The 21,035-nt window shown below is 39.9% G+C and overlaps 2 protein-coding genes across 4 annotated transcripts in view; both read left to right on the top strand.

Annotated features, from left to right (window-relative positions):
• Positions 1-2,000: 2,000 nt before the first annotated feature.
• LOC142138471 (E3 ubiquitin/ISG15 ligase TRIM25-like) lies at positions 2,001-6,063 on the top strand. The gene has a single exon (XM_075195172.1). The coding sequence runs from the start codon at positions 2,008-2,010 to the stop codon at positions 3,571-3,573; it is 1,566 nt and encodes a 521-aa protein (XP_075051273.1). The 5' UTR covers positions 2,001-2,007; the 3' UTR covers positions 3,574-6,063.
• Positions 6,064-8,013: 1,950 nt separating this feature from the next.
• The window catches only part of GUF1 (GTP binding elongation factor GUF1), a 31,468-nt gene continuing 18,446 nt past the window's right edge, over positions 8,014-21,035 (top strand). For 2 of the 3 annotated variants that reach the window (XM_075195187.1, XM_075195196.1), the window contains exons 1-7: positions 8,014-8,077; positions 9,974-10,297; positions 10,564-10,675; positions 11,251-11,399; positions 12,274-12,354; positions 19,023-19,100; positions 20,301-20,384. In XM_075195187.1, coding sequence (XP_075051288.1) covers positions 10,106-10,297; positions 10,564-10,675; positions 11,251-11,399; positions 12,274-12,354; positions 19,023-19,100; positions 20,301-20,384 — 696 coding nt within the window. In that variant the 5' untranslated portion in view covers positions 8,014-8,077; positions 9,974-10,105. Of the gene's footprint in view, positions 8,078-9,973; positions 10,298-10,563; positions 10,676-11,250; positions 11,400-12,273; positions 12,355-19,022; positions 19,101-20,300; positions 20,385-21,035 lie in introns of those variants that run through there. The other variant, XM_075195205.1, reaches the window with a different exon arrangement.

Raw genomic sequence — 21,035 nt, 5'->3', positions numbered from 1 at the left:
GAGAAGATCTCGTGAGTCTCACTCTCACAAGATCTCTTCAGTAAAGAGCGTACAGCGTGCCGGGGTAGGACCGCAATGCCAGGAGAAAGAGGTAAGTGTCTTGGGGGCAGCTCGGATCACGGGGGGGAGGGGAGGGGGCGGCTCAGATCACGGGGGGGGGCCCTCACGGGGGAATGGAGGCCCCCTTAGCCCAGGGGCCTCCATTCCATTAATCCGGCCCTGCTTAACACTGATAATTACACACATTGGCACTTTGCAATCTTACTCTTCTCCAATAAACAGTTACTTTCTCCAGGTGATAAAACATACTCTCTTGTCTGTATTTCATCCAATTTGACATGAATGTAGAATACATTTTACACCCCCAATGTTCCCACTTTTCTTCTTTGGTGCAAGAATACAGTTACTTTAGTACAAGCTGACTCCTCAACACACAGGACTTTCCCACATATAGCAAATAATGTCAAGGTGTTTGGTGCAGTTTTAGTCTCTATCCCCTAACTATCTTTCTCTACTCTTCACCCTTGTTACTATATCACAGACCCGCAAAGGGTATTATGAAATGTTCTTCAGATCTCCCCACCTGTTCCCTAGCTGACTAGTAAAAAAAATAATCTGTCCAAGTAGATCAATAAGAAGGTAACATGGGTTACTTATCACCACTGGTCTCCAGCATCTGTATCCAAAATGACTCCTCTCTGCTTAGGTATCTGGTCAGCTCTCCAATTCTCCACTGTAAAGTCTTCTCCACTCCCTCGGGGTGTCTCTCTCTCCTTAATCTCTCTGTCTCTAAAACCTGTCTGTCTCCCTGAGTGCCTCTCAGAATCTCCAAATGTCATTTGTAATGGCTCTTTCACAGACTCCCCCTCCTCACTGGGAGATGTAGTTATCAGCTGGCAGGGGAGGTATCTAAAGCGCATGTTGCTTGGGTCACCAGCGCTACATCAATTTACAGTAAGGGCATGCCAGACTCAAGCGCACGCAGCCACTTTTGAATCAAGTTCTGGGCATCTCAAAGTTATTTGTTTTTCTGCCATATCTCCTGCTCCAGCTACAGGGCTAGTCTAAGTCCTGATTACTAGTGATGACAATCTTGTATGCATGGTATAACATGTGTTTGCAATCAGGAGCCACTGTAAAAATGTATTTCATGCTCAGTAGACATAAAGAACATCCTAATAATTGTATTTCATGGGGGGAAAATATATTTTTTATTATATTTTTTTTTAACTATTTTCTCATTAACATGTGACATGAATACAATTTATTTTTTTCTGTGCGCTCTTTTGCAAATTTATAACCCAAATAGGTATTGGACATATCTTGTAGTGACCTGTGTAGTAGAGCAGAGCAGACCTACACTTGAATTCATCAGTGCACGTATCTTCAGATCCGTTCTTGTTTTATTCGGAATGCGCAGAACCGCTTTTAAAACAAACGCACGTTGCGCTCAGTATGCCCTGATGAATTAGGACCTCATGTCACCCTCTCATGTGTCAGCCTTTTCCCTTTACAATGTAAGCTTTCTTAAGCAGGGCCCTCCTTCATCTTGTCTTCTTGACTGCTTCCTTCATGTCCAACTGTGCATCCTGGTCCTTTACGTCCTGTACATTCTTTATTGCACCTATTACTCACCTAATTTATTTTGTCCTATGTTTTTTTGCTGTCATGATTCCAGCTTGTATTCTGTATTATGTTGTTATTCTTCCATTCCCCATTGTACACTGCTACAGATTTATTACCTTAAAAATAAATCATAATAATAGATCTGTCAAAATAAAATGAATCCTTTTCAGCTTATTAAATAGTCTTCACTGTTTCCAAAATAAGTACTTATTTCTGCATGATTGCTCTTTATGTATTGGATGTGTCATTTTGTAAAACTGAGTCTATAGATATAATCTGAGTAACAAGTTCAGTCTCGTCCAGTGGAAACTGTGCAAATAAATTCACTAGTTTCTGAGTGTCAGAGACTTTCACTTTCGTTTCTCTCTTCTGTTGTTAGTGATGGCGTCTGCTGATCTGAGAAAGGAGCTGGATTGTTCCATCTGCCTGAACATTTATACAGATCCTGTAACATTGAGATGTGGACACAACTACTGCAAGGTCTGTATTGATCATGTGCTGGATACACAAGAGGGGACTGGAGTTTATACTTGTCCTGAATGTAGAGCAGAGTTCAAGAAACGTCCTGCACTGATAAGGAGCATAACTCTGTGTAACATCGTGGAGAGTTTCCAGTCTACTCCACCAGATCAGGATAAGACTGGGATCTTCTGTACTTACTGTATTCACTCTCCTGTACCTGCTGCTAAATCCTGTCTGATGTGTGAAGCTTCTCTGTGTGAGAATCACCTGAGAGTACACTGCAAGTCAGCAGAACATGTCTTATCTGATCCCACCACTTCCCTGGGGAGCAGAAAATGTTCTATCCATAAGGAGCTCTTGAAATATTACTGCATTGATGACTCTGTCTGTATCTGTGTGTCCTGCAATTTGGCTGGAGAACACAAGGGACACCAGGTGGAGATGCTGTATGAGGCCTCTGAAAAGAAGAAGGAGAAGCTGAGAAGTGTTCTGCAGAAACTGATCACAAAGAAAGAGGAGACTGAGAACAGAGTCCAGAGTCTGCAGGAACGTAAGAGAGAACATCAGGAAAAAGCAGCTGATATAACAGAGAGAGCCACTGCCCTGTTTAGAGATATCAGGAGACTAATAGAAGACCTAGAGAAGAGGGTCCTGAGTGAGATCTCCAAGCAGGAAGAGTGCGTATCACTCTCCATATCTGATCTGATAGAGCAGCTGGAAGCAAAGCAGGATGAGATGTCTAAGAAGAAGCATCACATTGAGGAGCTGTGTAACATGACTGACCCAGTGACTGTCTTACAGGAACCAGATATATGTCATACTGAGGACCGAGAGACACATGATAAACAGGTGTATAATGTAGGAGATCTGGATGTGGGTCTTGTCTTAGGGACACTACACAAATTATCTGATATAATAACAGGTATAAATATGGGGATCTATGTGCAGAAATCTGAGGACATATTACTGGATATAAACACAGCTGCTAATAATATACATATATCAGATGACATAAAAACTGCATCCTTGTCAGACATAAACCAGAATCGTAAAGGAACACCAGACAGATTTCGGGATTACCAGGTTTTAAGCACCAAGAGTTTTTCATCAGGGCGACATTACTGGGAAGTGGAGATCAGTAAATCAGTGAGCTGGAGGGTCGGCATGTGTTATCCCAGTATAGTCAGGAGAGGAGATCAGTCATATATTGGGAATAATAAAAAGTCCTGGTGCTTGAGGTGGCATACAAATCAGTATTCAGTGATACATGACAGGAAAGAAATACGGTTATCTGATAATATTCCCTGTGATAGAGTGAGGATAAATCTAGATTATGAAGCTGGACAGCTGTCATTTTATTTACTGTGTAACCCTATCAGACACTTACACACCATCACTGTCACCTTCACTGAACCCCTTCATGCTGCATTATGTGTATGGAATGGATGTATAAAGATATCTGGGGGAGCTGGAATCTTGGTGTAATGATAATAAGTAATGTACTTAGAGACTAGTGGCATCACAGGCAGGGAAATCTGATTGGTGGATCATTTAGCCAATAGAAAGCAGCAGTGGTGGATCTACCATGTTGTCCAGTGTGTCTGGATTTTTTTTCTTTTTTGTGTTTTAGAAATGTTTATTCTAAATATATATACATGTGTGTGGGTCACTGATTCTATTGACTATATGCAGCAAGTGATTAAGACATACCTCCCAACTGTCCCGTGGTTGGGTATGGTTCACCGAATAGCAGTACTCCGACATGGACAAGCCCTACAAAGATATTTTGACTTTCTGAAAAACCAATGTGAAAATATAGAGACTTACCTTCAACTCGACGCTGGAGATGTCCGATGGGAGCACTATGCTGACAGCAAGTGATTCCGATTGGAGAAGTATTCGGCAGTGCAGACTGACGTCATCACGACGTGTGTCAATAGAAATTTAAAGCGGCAATGTGGGGTTAAGTGTTTAAACACTTAACCATGGGGGTCCCTACATTTCTGCTTTAAATTTCTTTTGTAGGTCTTGTCCATGTAGGAGTAGTGGTAATCGTAAACTGCTGTCCCGATTCAGGCGGGACAGTCCTGATTTGAGGGCTCTCTCCTTCCATCCCGAAAGGGACAGCGCTGTCCTGCTTGTGGGAGATTTGGGAGGTATGTGATTGTAGACAATGTACAGTAAGGGTGTGTTCAAGCACTAGCGCACGGATTCACACTGGAGGTAGTTACAGATATAACTGAAAAGGTGGTTTTATTTGCAGGTGGTCAGGGACTTTTAAGTAGAGGTTTGCGAATGATTTGCAGTTGGCCATAGATTAGGATTTACCAGTCATGTTGTAGCACTTGCTCGGTACATGTATGCATCAAGGGACATTGTTACTGCTGTCATAGCAAGGTTACTCAAGTTTAAATGGTGTTTCATAGCAATCGCATTCGGAACATATACAATAAAAGGTTTTTGTACATGTTAGCAAGTTAGACGTAAGTGTCTGAGGGGTGTGTCTGTTGCCAAGCAGGGGCATCTGCTACTCATTCAGAACTGTACATATGTTCAACTCTGAATACACTTGCGTGCAACTTTTTCGATTGCAAGTAGCGCTTGCAGTCCATTCTGAATCAGGCTCATATTTTGTTTCTCTTCTTAACAATTAAAGTGTCAGAAGGGTCATGGAAGAGAAGTTTACTGTTTGAAGTCTGTAAGCGAATACCAAGGTGGGACAAGAAAATATTTGGTGTATGTGATTGAAATAATGTTCTGTATTTGTGGCAGTAAGGGACAAGACCTTGAAAATAAGGAACATTACATTCTTCATATGTGAACTTAGATGTATTGCTGCTGCCATTTACTGTAATATATAATAGTCACATATGTAGAGTAATGCTGCCATCTACTTTCTAATATATGTTTTTCTTATGGTTGTAATGATCAGTTTACAACAGGGGAGCTCCGCATTCATTCTTTAAAATTGTTCCAGTGGGCTTTGAAAATTCACGTTCCCTGGTACACACTTTTCTTTTTATAATATTTATCTTTATTGAAGTTTTTAAGGCAGTTTCAATAGAGATTCACAAGAACAGATAAGTGGGTAACAAAACCACCTCATTAATATAAAATGTCATAATAACACATTCAAATAAATAAATTATAATAGAAGAATAAGGAAGAGAAAAAAAAGGAAAAGACAGAGACGGGGATAGGTAGGGGGGGGGGGGGGCAATGTTTCCTAGTACAGATTATGTAAATAAACAATTCAAGTCCTAGCAAGGAGAGTAGGTGAGAGAACTGGTTTGTTTAAATGATTAAATTTATCGGAGTCCTGGAATTCGAGCCATGGGCTCCAAATGGAGTAATATTCAGTAACTTTATCAGCAGATGAAAGTAAAAGCTCATCCATAACTCTATAAAACTCCAATCTCTGGAACCAGTCCCGGATGGTTGGGGGTTAGGAGATCTCCAATGGGTTGGAATCACTGCTTTCGCAGCCGAAATCAGATAACTTAAAATGTTTTTTTTAAACCTGGAAATTGGAACGTCGATCTTGTTGAGAAGCCAGAAGGCGGGACTATCAGGAACCACATCTCCTAATATTTCAGTAGAGACCTCCATGACCTTGGACCAGAAAGGTCTGAATATCTCACAATCCCACCAGATATGCATAGTAGTGCCCCGGGCATTCTGGCATCTCCAACAGGAGTCAGAAACACCCTGGCAAAAGTTTGCTAGTTGGGCTGGGCACCTATACCATCTTGTTAGAACCTTGTAATTAGTTTCTATTATAGAGACACTAGCAGAACAAGCATGTGTGGTCTCAAAAATGGCTAACACTGGTACACTTTTTTTAGTTGTCTAGATCATTGCGTGCATCATCTTGTGGCTGCATATAATGGGATTTCCTGCACTCTTACAGACATTTTACCTGTATGTTAACCTGTAATTGAAGCTAAGTAGACAATATATTTCTTTTCATCACAACTTTGAGTCTGTTGTCATTTTTTTCCTTCGTATCAATATGTCATGTATGTAAAGCTACAACCATACCATCAGTTAAAACAGCATGTACTCCTTAAGGTGTTTCTTTATAGTAAGTTTCTCATAATCTGAGTAAAGGAATACCAAGTCATTTCTTAAGCAAATACATATTTTAAAAATATCCTTTTTAATAACCAATGTAAGTAATATTATAATGAACACACTAAAATTCTCTCTTGAATCTCATCTGAGGTACACCTTGTGGAAGGCGCTGACTGTGCTGTGGGGCATCTACCCCCCCAGACTGGTCCCATAGTGGGCTACCTTGGCTGGGTCACTGGGCTACTTGCATTTTTTTTCTTTAAAATGTTCCTAATAAGCTACTGACCCGAGTCTCGCGCCCCAGGGCTACAACTTGCCAGCCAGCCCCTGCTTGTGATGTTCGTTCCACAGTTTGAGTACCTAGGCTCTATAGCAGTTAGGGAACAATGGTTGAATATGACTTTTACTTATCTTGACTACTTACTCTAAACTGGATTATTATAGTGGTGTGTTGTTCACCTGGTATATTCGTGTTACTTGCCCTGTCCCGTTACTCTCCCTGATTATAGATGGGAAACCCTGCACATGCTGAACAAGGTATCTTGGAGAGGTAGAGGCAGAGACGGAGGTTGTGTTCTGAAGGTGAGCATGATTGGGATGAGTTAAAGAAAGCCCCCAAGCCAAGAATCCATATATTAATATGAACCTAACACCACAATATTCCCAAGGATCTTATTTCTAAGTAAATGCTGTAATCTCTGTACTCCATACTAAAGGTACCTTGTAAATGTATCCTTACCCTAAAGTCTACCACCAGATAGCGGTAGAGTATAACATTTATATTATTAACATCTGCTCAAATAATGCTGTTTTTGCTGATCTTTAATCTGGGGTTTTATTAAGGGATATTATTAAATTTTTACCCCTGCCATGTCCCTCCCTCGACCTCCTAAATGTTAGCATTCTACAACGTATTATGTTCGGATACGTGTTTTGTTGACGTTATATGTCATGCCAATTGTGTGATGCTACATTATGTCATGTTACATAACGTTATATTATTTGTCCTGTTTACCCATCTAGTCCCACCTACTGTTCGGCGCTTTCAGAACTCTTGTGGAGCCTTGTCAACAGAGCCGGATTAAACTAATGGTCTTTCTGGGCTATAGCCCAAGAGCCTCGGGCAGCTGGGGGCCTAGCAAAGTTTTTTATGTAATATTGCTGGCGATTGGGTCCTATTCATTCTAGGCAGGCGCAACTAACAGCAAATCTGATGCTGTTAGCTGCCCTGCTGTCCGTCTCGCCATGGTGCACAGCGAGAGCAGAGGACCAGGTAAGTGCTATATTATATATATCAGGAAGGGGGGCTCACGGTAACCTTAGCCCGGAGGCCTCCATTCCCTTTATCTGGCCCTGCATGTCAATAAACAATAATAGTAATTTGTAATTACATTTTATTGTTATTTTTTTACATACTGGTATGTATATTAAAATGTATTTAACTTGCAAACACTGTGCAAAATATAGAAACCTGTCACAGATATAAAACATTAACTCTTTGATTTGTAAATACAGGTACTGTAAATATGTCACTTTTACCAAATTGAGAGAATTGTATTAAAGTAAAGTTGGTGTTTCACACTGCAAAAAGATAAACTGCAGGAAAACAGCAGAACACACTTTTCTATGATCTATCTGTTTATTACATCCCTATTCCAAGACATTAACACATTTATGAAAAAGCTATATGAATATTTGCATGGAAAACGTATAAAAATGTAGGTAAATAAATACCATGTTGATGACAACTAAACAACACATCTCAAAAGAGAAAATTGCTGCTTTTTTAGAACCTGGAATTTCCCTTTTAAAAACAAGTTGTGGCATTGCCGCTTTAAGACTAGCTGTGACGCGGTGCATGCTGGGTGATTAGTATCACATGGAGTCCTGGGCTGTGTAGGACATATGCTGGAAGGTGAGTATAATGTATAATGTGTGCTGTGCTGGTGGCAGTGATTGTGGGACATGGTCCTGAGCACACAGTGTGACTCCTGGGCTTCAGCTGTTACATTGTATATACTGTGTTACACTGGTGGATACAGCTCTCCTAGTACATGTGCAGTGGTTTTACCTCCTATGCACACTTACATTGAATATATCTGTCTCAATTACCATGCGGGCATTTAAATGAGAGTAGTGATGACCTGGAAAGTTTGCAAAATCATCCGAATAGGACCTTTATTACAAGGGAGGAGGTGTTGTTAGTTGCTCTTTGCTGTCAGTCCACAAGTAAAAACATCTGATATATTTGAACTTGTTGTGTATACTGATCAAAATGAAGTCTCATATGTTTCTATAGTTGGCAGATTAGTTATGCTATTTACATAAGGTTTGCAGACTATCATTTTTTTTTAAATAGTATGCACATTCTGTGCATTTTTATTATTTAACTGCCTGGATAGGAAAAGTTTATTTGGCTGGATATATACTTTAAGGTGTTATAAGGCTCAACATCCCTTTATTTACCATAAACAAAATGTGTAATCTATGGATCACTTACCTAGTGATTTATTTAACCATTAAAGAAGCTATTGCATGCTACTATGTTATTGGTGCAATTGCTGAGTATCTAATATATATAAGCCTAGCTGTGTGTGTGTGTAAAAAACTATTTTCTCAGAAAGGGCTCATCCAATTGACCTGAAATTTGGTATACTGACATTATTTGACGAAAAAATTATAATGGTGAAGTCAGTTAACTTCCATCATCCCCCCCTTCCCCCCGTGGGAGGGGTAGTAAAGGCTAAATTTACGAGTTGAGGGCTCAAACTCTTGACCGTGTGGGTATTTATTTACCAGAGCCTGTGTTTGGTCATGGAGAATTGTATGTCGCATTTTCACGAGTACGGAGAAGCAGTGATGTGAAAGTGCAGGTTATGAATACTGCCCTTCAAGGAAGACTGATTGAGCACAGCGATAAGGTGTTTAGCAGAAACGTTGTGTATCGAGAGGTTTTAGAACAGTAAGACGATGGAGATTAAGTATGTGGCAATGAAGATGAAGGATGAGGTGATGGAGAAGAATAATGAGGTGGTGACATGTTGTCAAAACCACGTTAAAAAAGGGCGCTTACGTCGGGAAGTAACGCTCTTCCCCTGAGGAGGCCTGGCTTATCCCCAAATGCATAACAAGTACCTTTTTAACACCTTAAGTAGCTTGATTTGACTAGAATGCATGAGTATCATGCACGGGTTAACTTGTATGATATATTTATTATGCAGACAGGCTTGCCTCTTTAATTGCATACAATCTGTCCATACAGTGTCTGTGTTAAGCTGGGTACACACTACAGGGTTTTCAGACAATTATTTGGCCAATCGCACAACTGTTTGAACCGATATCACGTTCATGTGTACACTGTAACGATGAGCGACTATCATTCCAAAGCCCTTCATATTTTTTCATATGATTTTTAAACTGGACTAAAAATGAAGTTCAACGATGGAACAATGCCATTTCAATCCTGCAGTGTGTATGCACTCATGTACAGGATCTCCATAGAGTTTGCAGAGTCATGATCTTTTCAGCCAATGGTTATGACAGATTAAGAGCACAGATTTGAAGGTAAATCTTGTAAAACGTTTATAGTGTGTACACATGAATCGGCATCCTGATCAGGATAGTTATTTTTTTGTCTTTCTTTCATTTGTTGATAAAACTGTTATAGATAACAAAATCTCTATTTTTCTGGTTGAGGGACAGCTAGGAACCTATGCATATAGTAACTTTAAAGTACATTTTAACCACTTCAAATTCTCAAACAGCATGTTAAATACATATTGATATATGATTTATTTATTTTTTCTTCTAGACATATCTGCATGGAAAAGATGGAGTATACGTGTATTAAAGAGCACCGTTTCAAACACTGGACTGAACTGCATTTATGAGGCCTTATCAGGAATAATACAGAGCTGATTGTAGACACACTGGACTCTTTGAGATGTTTGCTTTAAATCCACATCACACTGCAAAATGTTTGCACCTTTGCAAGTGGAGGCATAACATTCGTACGGTCTATAGACCTCTGACAACCCAGAAATGGCTCGGTGATGTGCTCTATGGAAGTCGCTGCTTGTTGCAAACTTTTCTTCCTATTAATCTATCACAGGCTGTGCAGTTCAGCTCTAAAAAGGTGAAGACAGTTATATAGAATGTAAATATGTGCTCTAGCACATTGATGCTTCCCCAACTAACGTGTATCTGTAAGCTTTTAAATATACTCCCTAGTAACATGAATTATTAATTCAAATTCTGCATAACCATTTATACACGAGGATTTATTTATAAATAGAATATTCTGTCTTCATTATTAATGAATCAATGTAGTAAGTATTAACAAAATACATTGTAAAAGTAAAAAAACAATACTTTTTTTGATGTTTGTGTTATCGGTTTCAGGAAAGAATTGACATATCTGAATATGATGTAGATTATATTAGAAATTTTAGCATAATCGCCCATGTGGATCATGGTAAAAGTACCCTTGCTGACAGACTTCTTGAAATTACAGGTAAGGAAACATCTGTTAATTATTGATCAGTTTTGGGTTTTTTTCCCTGTATATGCCTTCAATCCTGTCCATGCATATACAAGTTGTTATACTTCTAGTTTCATCCGTGTCTAGTTCGGTCATTTCTGCTTTCGGGAGACCGACTCCCGAAATCGGGGTAGGTCTCCCGGATTCTCCTGCATCTTGCCCACTTCCTTATTTTGGTCCTGCCCCTGTCACATGACGTTTCTGTCGCGGGGCCAAAATATGCGATAGTGTCCCACCCCCTCCAGACAACCCCCAACCCCCCTTCCCCTGACAGGGATCTCCTGGAGTTTTAATTATTAAAGTTTCCAAGTATGATTAACATGCAAATCTAAAACATGAGTATGCAGGCATTTCCATTGTATAGAATAGTCTTTGGTCTTGCAATAAATTGATATTGTGTGTTTGACATGAGCATCATATAACTACTCCATGCTGTCTGCTCATACCTTTACCTAGGTGCTGGAGTGTGACTTCTTGCTTACCTACCTATCTTTAGTACATGACATTGTTTATGCTGTTTATATGTGTATCTTGTTTCTTTCTCTCAGGGTGTATTCCAAAAGTCTCCACCAATAAGCAAGTTCTGGACAAGCTGCAGGTAGAACGAGAAAGGGGGATTACAGTGAAAGCTCAAACTGCATCACTTTTTTACACCTTCGAAGGAAAAAAATATCTCTTAAACTTAATTGATACACCGGTAGGTTTATTGAAAATTAGGTTTTGCTCTCCTGGATTTTTGTTCTCTTTTGTATTTTAATGATATGTTCTCAGATATTAAAATTAGCAGAGGTGTATATATATATATGTGTGATCATTGTGGCTGTGAAGGTCTTGTAGCAGTAAGCACATCACAACAAGCACGGTCTTCTATCACATCTGGGGGTATATTTACTAAACTGCGGGTTTGAAATAGTGGAGATGTTGCCTATAGCAACCAATGAGATTCTAGCTGTCATTTTGTAGAATGCACTAAATAAATGAAAGCTATGATCTGATTGGTTGCTATAGGCAACATCTCCACTTTTCCAAACCCGCTGTTTAGTAAATCTAGCCCCTGGCCTTTCTCATTCATTTAAACTTCTCTTCCAGTATGCTCACTAACATTTGTTTCTATTTCCTTATAACTCTTGCAAGTAAGGGGGCTTTGTTTTATATGCAGTGGTGTATAAGTTACTTTTATTAAGTAGTGTCCTGTAAAAAATGGGCACACAGTTGGCGACTTTGGGATGAAACTACAGTTACAATGACAGTTCTGTCCTTTCTATAGCATTACACATATTCTCCCCTGTCCTTATTCCCTGGATAAATTGCTCCCATGTCTGTATGTCTTCACTGTGTGACTCCTGGGCTTCAGCTGGTGGTCAGTGACCTAGTTACCTGTGTTATAAATAATCAGTCTTCATTAATGTACTGTTTTGTTGTGCTTTGGCAATATTTTAATAAAATTAATACATGATTATGTTTTATTAAGAATAATATAATCAGTCAAAACAAGTCTGTTTCAAAGCATTTTAGTCAATATTCAGTATTCACTGTGTGGCATTTATAATGCGGTTTATTTACTTTTGTAGGGTCATGTAGATTTTAGCTATGAAGTTTCAAGGTCCCTATCTGCTTGTCAAGGTGTCCTACTCGTGGTTGATGCAAATGAGGTAAATTTGAGGATAATTCCATGTTCAAACAAGTGTCTTTATTTAAATATATTCGGTCTAAATCTAGTTTTTCGTGAATACATTTTGATACCTGCGACCTTTTATTTAGAAAATCCAGCCATTCTAGGACTCCTGTGAAGTGATATGGTTTAGTTTGGTTGCTGTAACACGTTGCTATGCAGCCTTGGGGAATGCTCTCTCCCACTTGTGTTATCTTCTCTGCAGGTGTTACCTCTCAGGGTTCAAACACTAGATGATGCAGACATACTGTGGGCAGCTTGTGGATTGTCATACTTGCCTTTTTCCTGTACACTATTGTCCAAACTGCTTTTGCCCTTTCACTTCCATATTTGTCCCATGGTTCTTCATTTACATCCCCTCCCCTCATTCATGGCAGCTTTAGTGGTCTTTTAACAAGATGGAGGGGAAAAGGACTTTTGCCTTGAGTGGCAAAGTACGTTAGGACAGAGAATAAGTGAAATGAGAATAGACAACAGGAGTGTAATGTGACAGATTTGAGGGAGAATTTACCTCAGAAAATAACTGTATACTATAGTGTAGAGTTCTGTGAGGGGGAGAATAGCTTAATTACCTCAGAGTGTAGTTGTGTGATAAAGAGAAATCAGTCCGGGTGAAATATGTCTGACCGAGTTACGATTGGAATGAGAAAAGACACTGTTTAATACATAATTATTGCAGAAAGCTAATTAATGAATTAACTACCAAGCTTCCATAATCAGTATATGAACTTTATGACAGCAACACAGTATGTTGTATACTTAGATCATTATTCTAAACATTAGGACATTTTAACTTATTTGATATGACAAACATTATTCATGAAATGAGCACCAGAACCTGTGGGGACTAGTCCCCTGTAAGGTAACCCAGGACATTGGGTTGTTGAGTGCCATATAAGGAGCGAGGGCATTTTAAGTTTCAACATTTATACTGTAGCTCCTCACCATTCCCCTCCGTACCTGCTGCCCACGCAATCGCCAGTTTCTTAGAGTGGGAACCTTTTTAACAGCTGCTATAGCAGCTTTTAGTATTGTTATCTCTCACTTTTTCTTTGCTAAAGTCGTATAGCGACGATTGTTTTAGCAGGGACCTGGTCGCGGCGGTGAGAGGGGAAGCACATAGCGTGTCAGAAGCAGCAACAGTGCATCGTACAGCACGGACAGCTGTGTGTTGCTGGAGTGGGGAGTGGAGGTACAGAGTTGTGCCAGTGATGGATAGCTCTGGGGGCACAAGTCACTGCTGTCACAGGTAGTGAGGTAGTGAGTCAGTAACTGCAGGGGGCAGTTGCTGCAACACTGCATACCAGAGAGTGGTCTAAGGTAGGTAAACTCCCTCCCAGCAAATTACTGGAAGGGAGATTTTAAGTAAGAGTCGCAGTAAGGATTCAGTGCTTGTTTTTTTTGCTTTTATTTTTCTAAATATATCAACTGCGAGAAGTGTTTCACAGCTGCCAGCTTTGTCCTGCAAGTATCCTCCTCTTATTTTCCACGAGGGTAGGGCTTTCTTACAGCCTATAGTGGTTTCTAGATTTCACCTTAACCAGGATATACTTATTCCGGCTTTGGTCCACAGTAGGTCTCCAGAAGAAGAGGACTCTGGATGTGGTCAGGGTTCTGAGGATTCGCGATATTCGCAAAATAGAAAGTCCTTAGGTCCTGTGTGAGGCCCATAAGAAGGATTGATCAGCGTCCAAGATATCTATTACAAGATGGATAGCAATCCATCAGGCTTACAGGGGAGCAGGGCAATCTGTTCTAGTAAATTATCAGGGCTCATTCCACTGTGTTGGTGGTGGCCTCTTGGGTGACACAGCATGGGTCCTCAACTGAGCAGGTGGCAGCTACTACCTGGTCCTCTATTCGCACATCTACCAAATTTTATAAGTTTAATGTGTGTGCATATAAGGATGCCAGTTTCGAGAGGAAGGTGCTTCTACTGAGTGTAAAACCCATCCATAAGGGTAGCTTAGGGATGTTCCCAAATGTCGGGGGGAGGACAGAAAAATGTGAGATTTTATACTTGTGTTAAAACCTTTTCTCTTAGTCCATTAGGGAACACCAGACTCCCACCCTTTTATGCTTTGGTTCTCCTCTCCTTGTTTTTGTGTTTCTCTTACTCTATCCTCTGGGGCTTAGTTAATATGGAACAAGTAATTGCTCTGGCAGGTGCGGGGTATGGAGGGGAAAGAGGGTGAGTCACAGTATAAATGTTGAACTTTAAATAGCTTTCGCTCCTATACTGCACTCGCTACCAATGTCCGATGTCCCCCAATGGACTAAAAGAAAAGGATTTAACATAAGTATTATTTGCCACTGAATGACTGATTATAGACTGTGCTGGAGTAAAGAGAAGTATATTCTGTAACTGTGTTTGGATGCCGGTTAATGGTCTCCGGCCAGAAAACTTCAACATAAATGTGCTTTAATAAACAGCAAACCGCAAATTGAAAATAACACCTAACCCCATTCAGGGCAGCCTCTCTCAGAACTCTGCTGTTTCTTAGTCTCTCTCCAGGACCCTTGTCTTTCTGTCTCTACTGGACACCCTGCACTTCCACATTAATAAAGAGAAATCTTGTGAGGTTTTAACAGTGTCATGGAAATTATCCTGAATTAAGGAAAGGCCAGGGAGCTGCAGGTGCGATTGGTTTCAGATATCCCCCACTTGTCAGCACTTCAACAGTGTTACTTAGATCTAAAAGTAACTGACACTTCAGCTGCTGTTAGATCCAGGTTATCCCAAAAGTACAGATGCTGCCTATATGAAATGGGCTTCTCGGCACTGTGCTACTAAAAGAAAGTCCTACTTATTCCAAGCAAGCAATGTGAAATTGCTTGGAACACACAAAGTAATTAAACCAAACAGCAACAAAAATTATATATTTTTAGATCTACTTTTCATTTAACATCGACACATTAGAACTGTGAAATGTTATGAAGGTAAAGCATAACCAGGTTATCAAAAAGTATGGACAAGAATTCCTTTTAAATTTTTAAATAGACGTTTTACTGTAAAGGACTGTGCCCTGCATTTTTCAAGCTTGTAATAGCTACCTTATCTTAATGTGCTAAGCACACTTACATGCTGTGTTGATTATACATGTATGATGGACAAGATCGAATTTATAGTAACTATCATTGTTGGAAAGGTCTCATATGTACTTTTGTTAATTTTATCTTTTACAGCACAATCTAAGCACTTTAGTAGATATTACCATAATTGAAATTTTAGGTGTTCTACCTATGCTGATAATTCATGACCATTGATGAGCTTAATTTGACCTTTTAAATATAACGTATTGCATATTATTAAAAAACTTGGGACATAACTAATTTTTTTGCATATGATACATATTTCCATATTTCACAGATGTACCAAAAATGCAAATGCATTTGAATGTATGGTTGTGTGGTGTTTGTTTTTTGAGTATTGTTGACTTGAGTTGAGGAGGAACAGTCGCGGGTAGCTGCAGGTTGGGTACGTAAAGGCGTGTTCATGTAATTGTGAGTTACACATATGCAAATACACCTTTTTGGAGGCGCATCTAATGGATGCTGGAGGGCTAGTGCAACATTGAAAAATGATGGATCACACACTTGTTTATGGGAAGCATTGTCACGGCTTACAAAGTGGGACCTGCCATCCCTTACTAGGATTAACCACAACTTGAAGAAATTGAAAGCATGAACACTAGCGCCCAATCAAAGTACACATTTATTGTAAAAACCGGCAACTCTGAAGAAACAACTATTGATTTTGCAAGAATGCTTCAGGAGATTTACTTACCTTTTGTAGTGGAGAACCAGTTACTCTTTATTGACATATTCAGTTCTGCCACAAAAGGACCAGCTGACATCAGGTCAGTGATTCTCTCATTAACACAGGTGAGAGTGTTGATGAGGACGAGGCTGGAGACCACTCTGTCATGCTGATTGAGTTAGAATAACAGACTGGGAACTTTGAAAGGAGGGTGGTGCTTGAAATCATTGTTTTTCCTCTGTTTTCCATGGTTATCTGCAAGCAAACACATGCAATCATCATTGCTTTGCACAAAAAGGGCTTCACAGGCAAGGATATTGCTGCTAGTAAGATTACACCTAAATCAAACATTTATCACATCATCAAGAACTTCAAGGAGAGAGGTTCAATAGTTGTGAAGAAGGCTTCAGGACGCCCAAGAACGTCCAGCAAGCGCCAGGACCATCTCCTAAAGTTGATTCAGTTGCAGGATCGGGGCACGACCAGTGCAGAGATTGCTTAGGATTGGCAGCAGACAGGCGTGAGTGCATCTGCACGTACAATAAGGCGAAGACTTTTGGAGGATGGCCTGGTGTCAAAAAGGCCAAAGAGACTGGACTGCTGAGGACTGGGGTAAAGTCATTTTCTCTTATGAATTCCCTTTCAGATTGTTTGGGGCATCTGTATAAACGCTTGTCTGGAGAAGGAAAGGTGAGCGCTACCATCAGTACTGTGTCATGCCAATAGTAAAGCATCCTGAGACCATTTATGTGTGGGGTTGCTTCTCAGCCAAGGTAGTGGGCTCGCTGCTCACAATTTTGCCAAAGAACATAGCCATAAATAAAGAATGGTACCGAAACATCCTCCAAGAGCAACTTCTCCCAACCATCCGAGAACAGTTTGGTGACGAACAATGCCTTTTCCAGCATGATGGAGCACCTTGCCATAAGGCAAAACTGATAACTAAGTGGCTCGGGGATCAAAACATCGAAATTTTGGGTCCATGGCCAGGAAACTCCCCAGACCTCAATCCCATTTGAGAACTTGTGGTCAATCCTCAAGAGGCGGGTGGACAAACAAAAACCCACAAATTCTGACAAACTCCAAGCATTGATTAGACAAGAATGGGCGGCCATCAGTCAGTATGTGGCCTAGAAGTTGATTGACAGCATGACAGGGCGAATTGCAGAGGTCTTCAAAAAGACAGGGTCAACTTCAAATATTGTCTCTTTGCATAAACTTAATGTAATTGTCAATAAAAGCCTTTGGCACTTATGAAATGCTTGTAATTTTACTTCAATATACCATAGCAACATCTGACAAAAAGGTCTAAAAACACTGAAGCAGCAAAGTTTGTGGAAAATCAATATTTGTGTCATTCTCAAAACTTTTGGCCATGACTGTATATATGTGCGGTCAGACCTATATTGCAGGATACCTAATAGAACTGTGCTAACTCCCGGAGAATACTCCATTGTGCACCAGCATAATGCTTAAGATTTGAGAGTTTGAATGATAGGCGGTGAACTCTGGCCAGCAACAAGCAAAGAGACTGGTAATGTCTTTTTTTTTTTTTTATATATTTTTCTTATAGGATTGATACCAGTACCACAATTTTGAGTACCATCATGGATTAGAGGAGATCTAAAAGCTAACCAGGTGTATCAGATGTTTTGTGATGATTTAAGATGGCTAATTGTCGGATGTTTAATAACTTAATAGGAGCATATTATCTGCGAATATATGACAAGAGATGGTGAATAAATCTGACATATGACCCTCATTATCATATCATATGGTGTTCATAAAGAGCAGGGTCCAGAGGCTGCTATATGCTTGTTGCAGAAAGCATCAATTTATCACTACCCTATGCTTTCCTGATTTTAAACTTTGTTTCTGTCATCATACCTGCATGGACCTTATTTTTCCCATCCTGACCAGTGAAGATTGCCCACAGTGACTATCTCTACTACCCCACACCTGGGTTTGGTGTGTATTGACTGCCTTTGTATTGGGGGTGACAAGGGGACAGAGTGTCTGCACATTAGTCCACTGAGTTTCCTGCTGCAGGTAGCTCCACTAAATCAGAGATGGGGGATCCCAACAATGGTGATAGGTTTGGGGAACAATTATAATATTACAGTGGAGAGGACTGGTTCACTCTAAGTGAACCTGTTACTCTAATAACCTGGGGTGTACTATAATCCTGTATGTTGCTTCCTGCAGGGCTAGCCCCACTAGGCCAGGCAGTCCTCACTGACGGATAGTACTGTAATAGTTCCTGTAGGGATATGGGTATCGGGCATATTGGGGAAAAGCAGCAACAAGACACAAAGCTCAAAGGGAGATACGTTGGGGTGATTGTAGCTCTTTTAGGGTTGCCATGTTTAAACATTATACATACATTATGATATTTCATACATGAATATTTTAGAACCCCAGGAAAATGTGCTGCCCTCTTCCTGAAAAGAGGGTCCCAGGCACGATTAAAATGTATTAACTGGTGTCTGTTATCTACTTGTCTCAGTTTCCATTAAAAAAACACGGCACAAAATGTATTTGCTACAATGTACTGAAGGAAATGGGGAAACGAGCTACAAAGCGATGTGGGAAGTGTAGATATTTGGTTAGGCCACATGTTCTGTTATATAGCGTACAGCAAAATAAATTGGATATTTCTTGAGCGGAGTTGCTAGAAAATGCATATCAAATAAAGCGTAAAATGCTTTTTTTTTTATTTGAATTGTAGGCTGGCAATCAGGAAAAATGTACAGCTGTTTTTAAATTACTACTGAATGACAGAAATTTAAAACACTAGAGGGCAAGTCATTTACCATTTCACCTAGTTTGATGTATCTGTGCAGTTATATGTTTCAATATTTGTGTATCTCATTTTACATTCCCTTAAGGGTATTCAAGCACAGACTGTGGCAAACTTCTTTCTCGCCTTTGAAGCACAGCTTTCAATTATTCCCGTCATAAACAAGGTAAAGAGCTTTCCGGACCGTACCCTTGATCAAACTAAACCTTTAATCCAGTAGTGGATAAAATGATAAATAATACCTGTGGTTCCAAGTAGGTATAACTCTGTGAGCCGACTGTATATTAAATAAAGGCATCGTTAAGATAAGCAGAATTCACCCTGCGTTTTTTTTTGTTTTTTTTTCTCTCTCCTCACCCTCCCCCCCCCCTTTCTTTTCCACCCATGGTTAAACAAGTTGCACAGTGCATAAATTGTAAATGTTGATAAAGCTTCTAGTGTTATCTGATGTTGAGATTATTAATGACATTCCTGCAGAATACTCAGAAATTCAAATTATCTTTAACTAGTCTTAACGCAGTTTCAGCAAATTGTTGACAGTCCATTAAGATGTAGCTTCAGAAAGTGAATAGAGATTATTGTTTTGCTTTTTTTTCCTCCCTACTTACTCAATTACTAGTAGTCGTACATCAGAGGCGCTTTAGTACGGCTCATGTTTACATCGAGTGTCTCACCCTACTGACTGAGTTATTCAGCATATTACTCACAAGCGGGTACCTCAGCAAGAGGTGAACATTGTTAGACTAGCTGCATAACCCTGCAACAGGGAGACCTGATCTGTAGGTGTGAGCGTGACTTAGAAAGTCTCTGCTCAGAGGAGTTAATGCTATCTAATATTTATCTCAATACATGTCTGAGTGCTCCCTATTACTTGCCCACCACTGAATATGGAAGTCTGGCTTTGCAGTTTATTGTTATTGGTAACTTATTAAGTGCCTAAAGAGCACTGACACCCTTGTGGCCATTTGTATGTATGAATTGTGTGTGCTATGGCTGGACATAGTCGCATGAAAACTGCCATTTTCTTCTTCTGTCCTTTTTTTAATAACGTTAACCTCAAAACGTGTTAAACCTTTGGAGGGATGCACCAGACAACTGTTATGACTGTTTCTGCTGTTTTGTCTGGTCAGAATGTATGTACATTAATAAGCCTGGCAGTATATTATTTAGAATAAATGGTATTTCAGGAACGGTCAGTCGCTTCCTTTTCAGCCTTTATTTGGGGCTTGTTTAGGTATGAACATGCTGTGAGGTTTGTTTGTTTTTTTTGTTTTTTTTTTGTTTTTTTTAACTGTTTGCCAAAATGTTATTTTTAAACCAAGATATTTGTTTTAATGAGTATCATGTAACCTATTTTGTTTTTAAGATAGATTTAAAGAATGCAGACCCTGAGAGAGTGGAGAAACAAATTGAAAAGATGTTCGACATTCCAGCCAGTGATTGCATTAGGGTGTGTAAGCACTTCGCCAATATGGTTGTTATGGGGAAATCCAGCTCATACTAGATGTGTGTGAGTATTGTTAAACTGTCTGTACACACATCGATTTGGATGGATTATTTGGTTTTCTCATCTAAAATGGGCAAATTCGCTGTATGTGTGCTGACAACAATCAACAGTCCTGGCCAGACTCAATGGGAGTAGATCAAAATTCTGGTTATTAGAAGTTCCAGGCAATCTGCCAGTTTGTGTCACGATTGGCCAACTATAGTAATTGGGCCCCATAGGATTCAGAATTTTGGCATGAGGATTTGGTGCTGTTTGGCCTCATGTTATTTGGACACCGTTTTCTTTCTCTGCCTAAGCTGGGCAGCCTGATTTGCGGATGTATGGGCATCTTAGATGATATTTTTCTTAAAAGTGCACTGAAGGTTTGGGTTAACCTTGTTACCTGCCCAGCACTCAATATAGCATTCTGGCTATCTTGTTTATTGTGTGTTAGTGGTTGTTTATAAAGTGCCATACAAGCACTGACATCCTGGGTTCAACATAAAGTTATTGTATGTATTTGCATTGAATTGTGTGCACCCAGGCGGAAAATGGTTGCTTGAAAACTGGCATTGGAAATCTGCAGGAATACGCCATTCTGATCAAATTGATCAC

The sequence above is a fragment of the Mixophyes fleayi genome, chromosome 1 (genome assembly GCF_038048845.1).
Source record: "Mixophyes fleayi isolate aMixFle1 chromosome 1, aMixFle1.hap1, whole genome shotgun sequence".
NCBI lineage: Eukaryota > Metazoa > Chordata > Amphibia > Anura > Limnodynastidae > Mixophyes > Mixophyes fleayi.
Note: the sequence above shows the minus strand (reverse complement) of the source record. Positions and strands in the feature narration are given on the sequence as shown.

Bases quoted from the DNA above. Each gene is read 5' to 3' on its own strand.
- LOC142138471 (XM_075195172.1), top strand. From the start codon at position 2,008: ATGGCGTCTGCTGATCTGAGAAAGGAGCTGGATTGTTCCATCTGCCTG.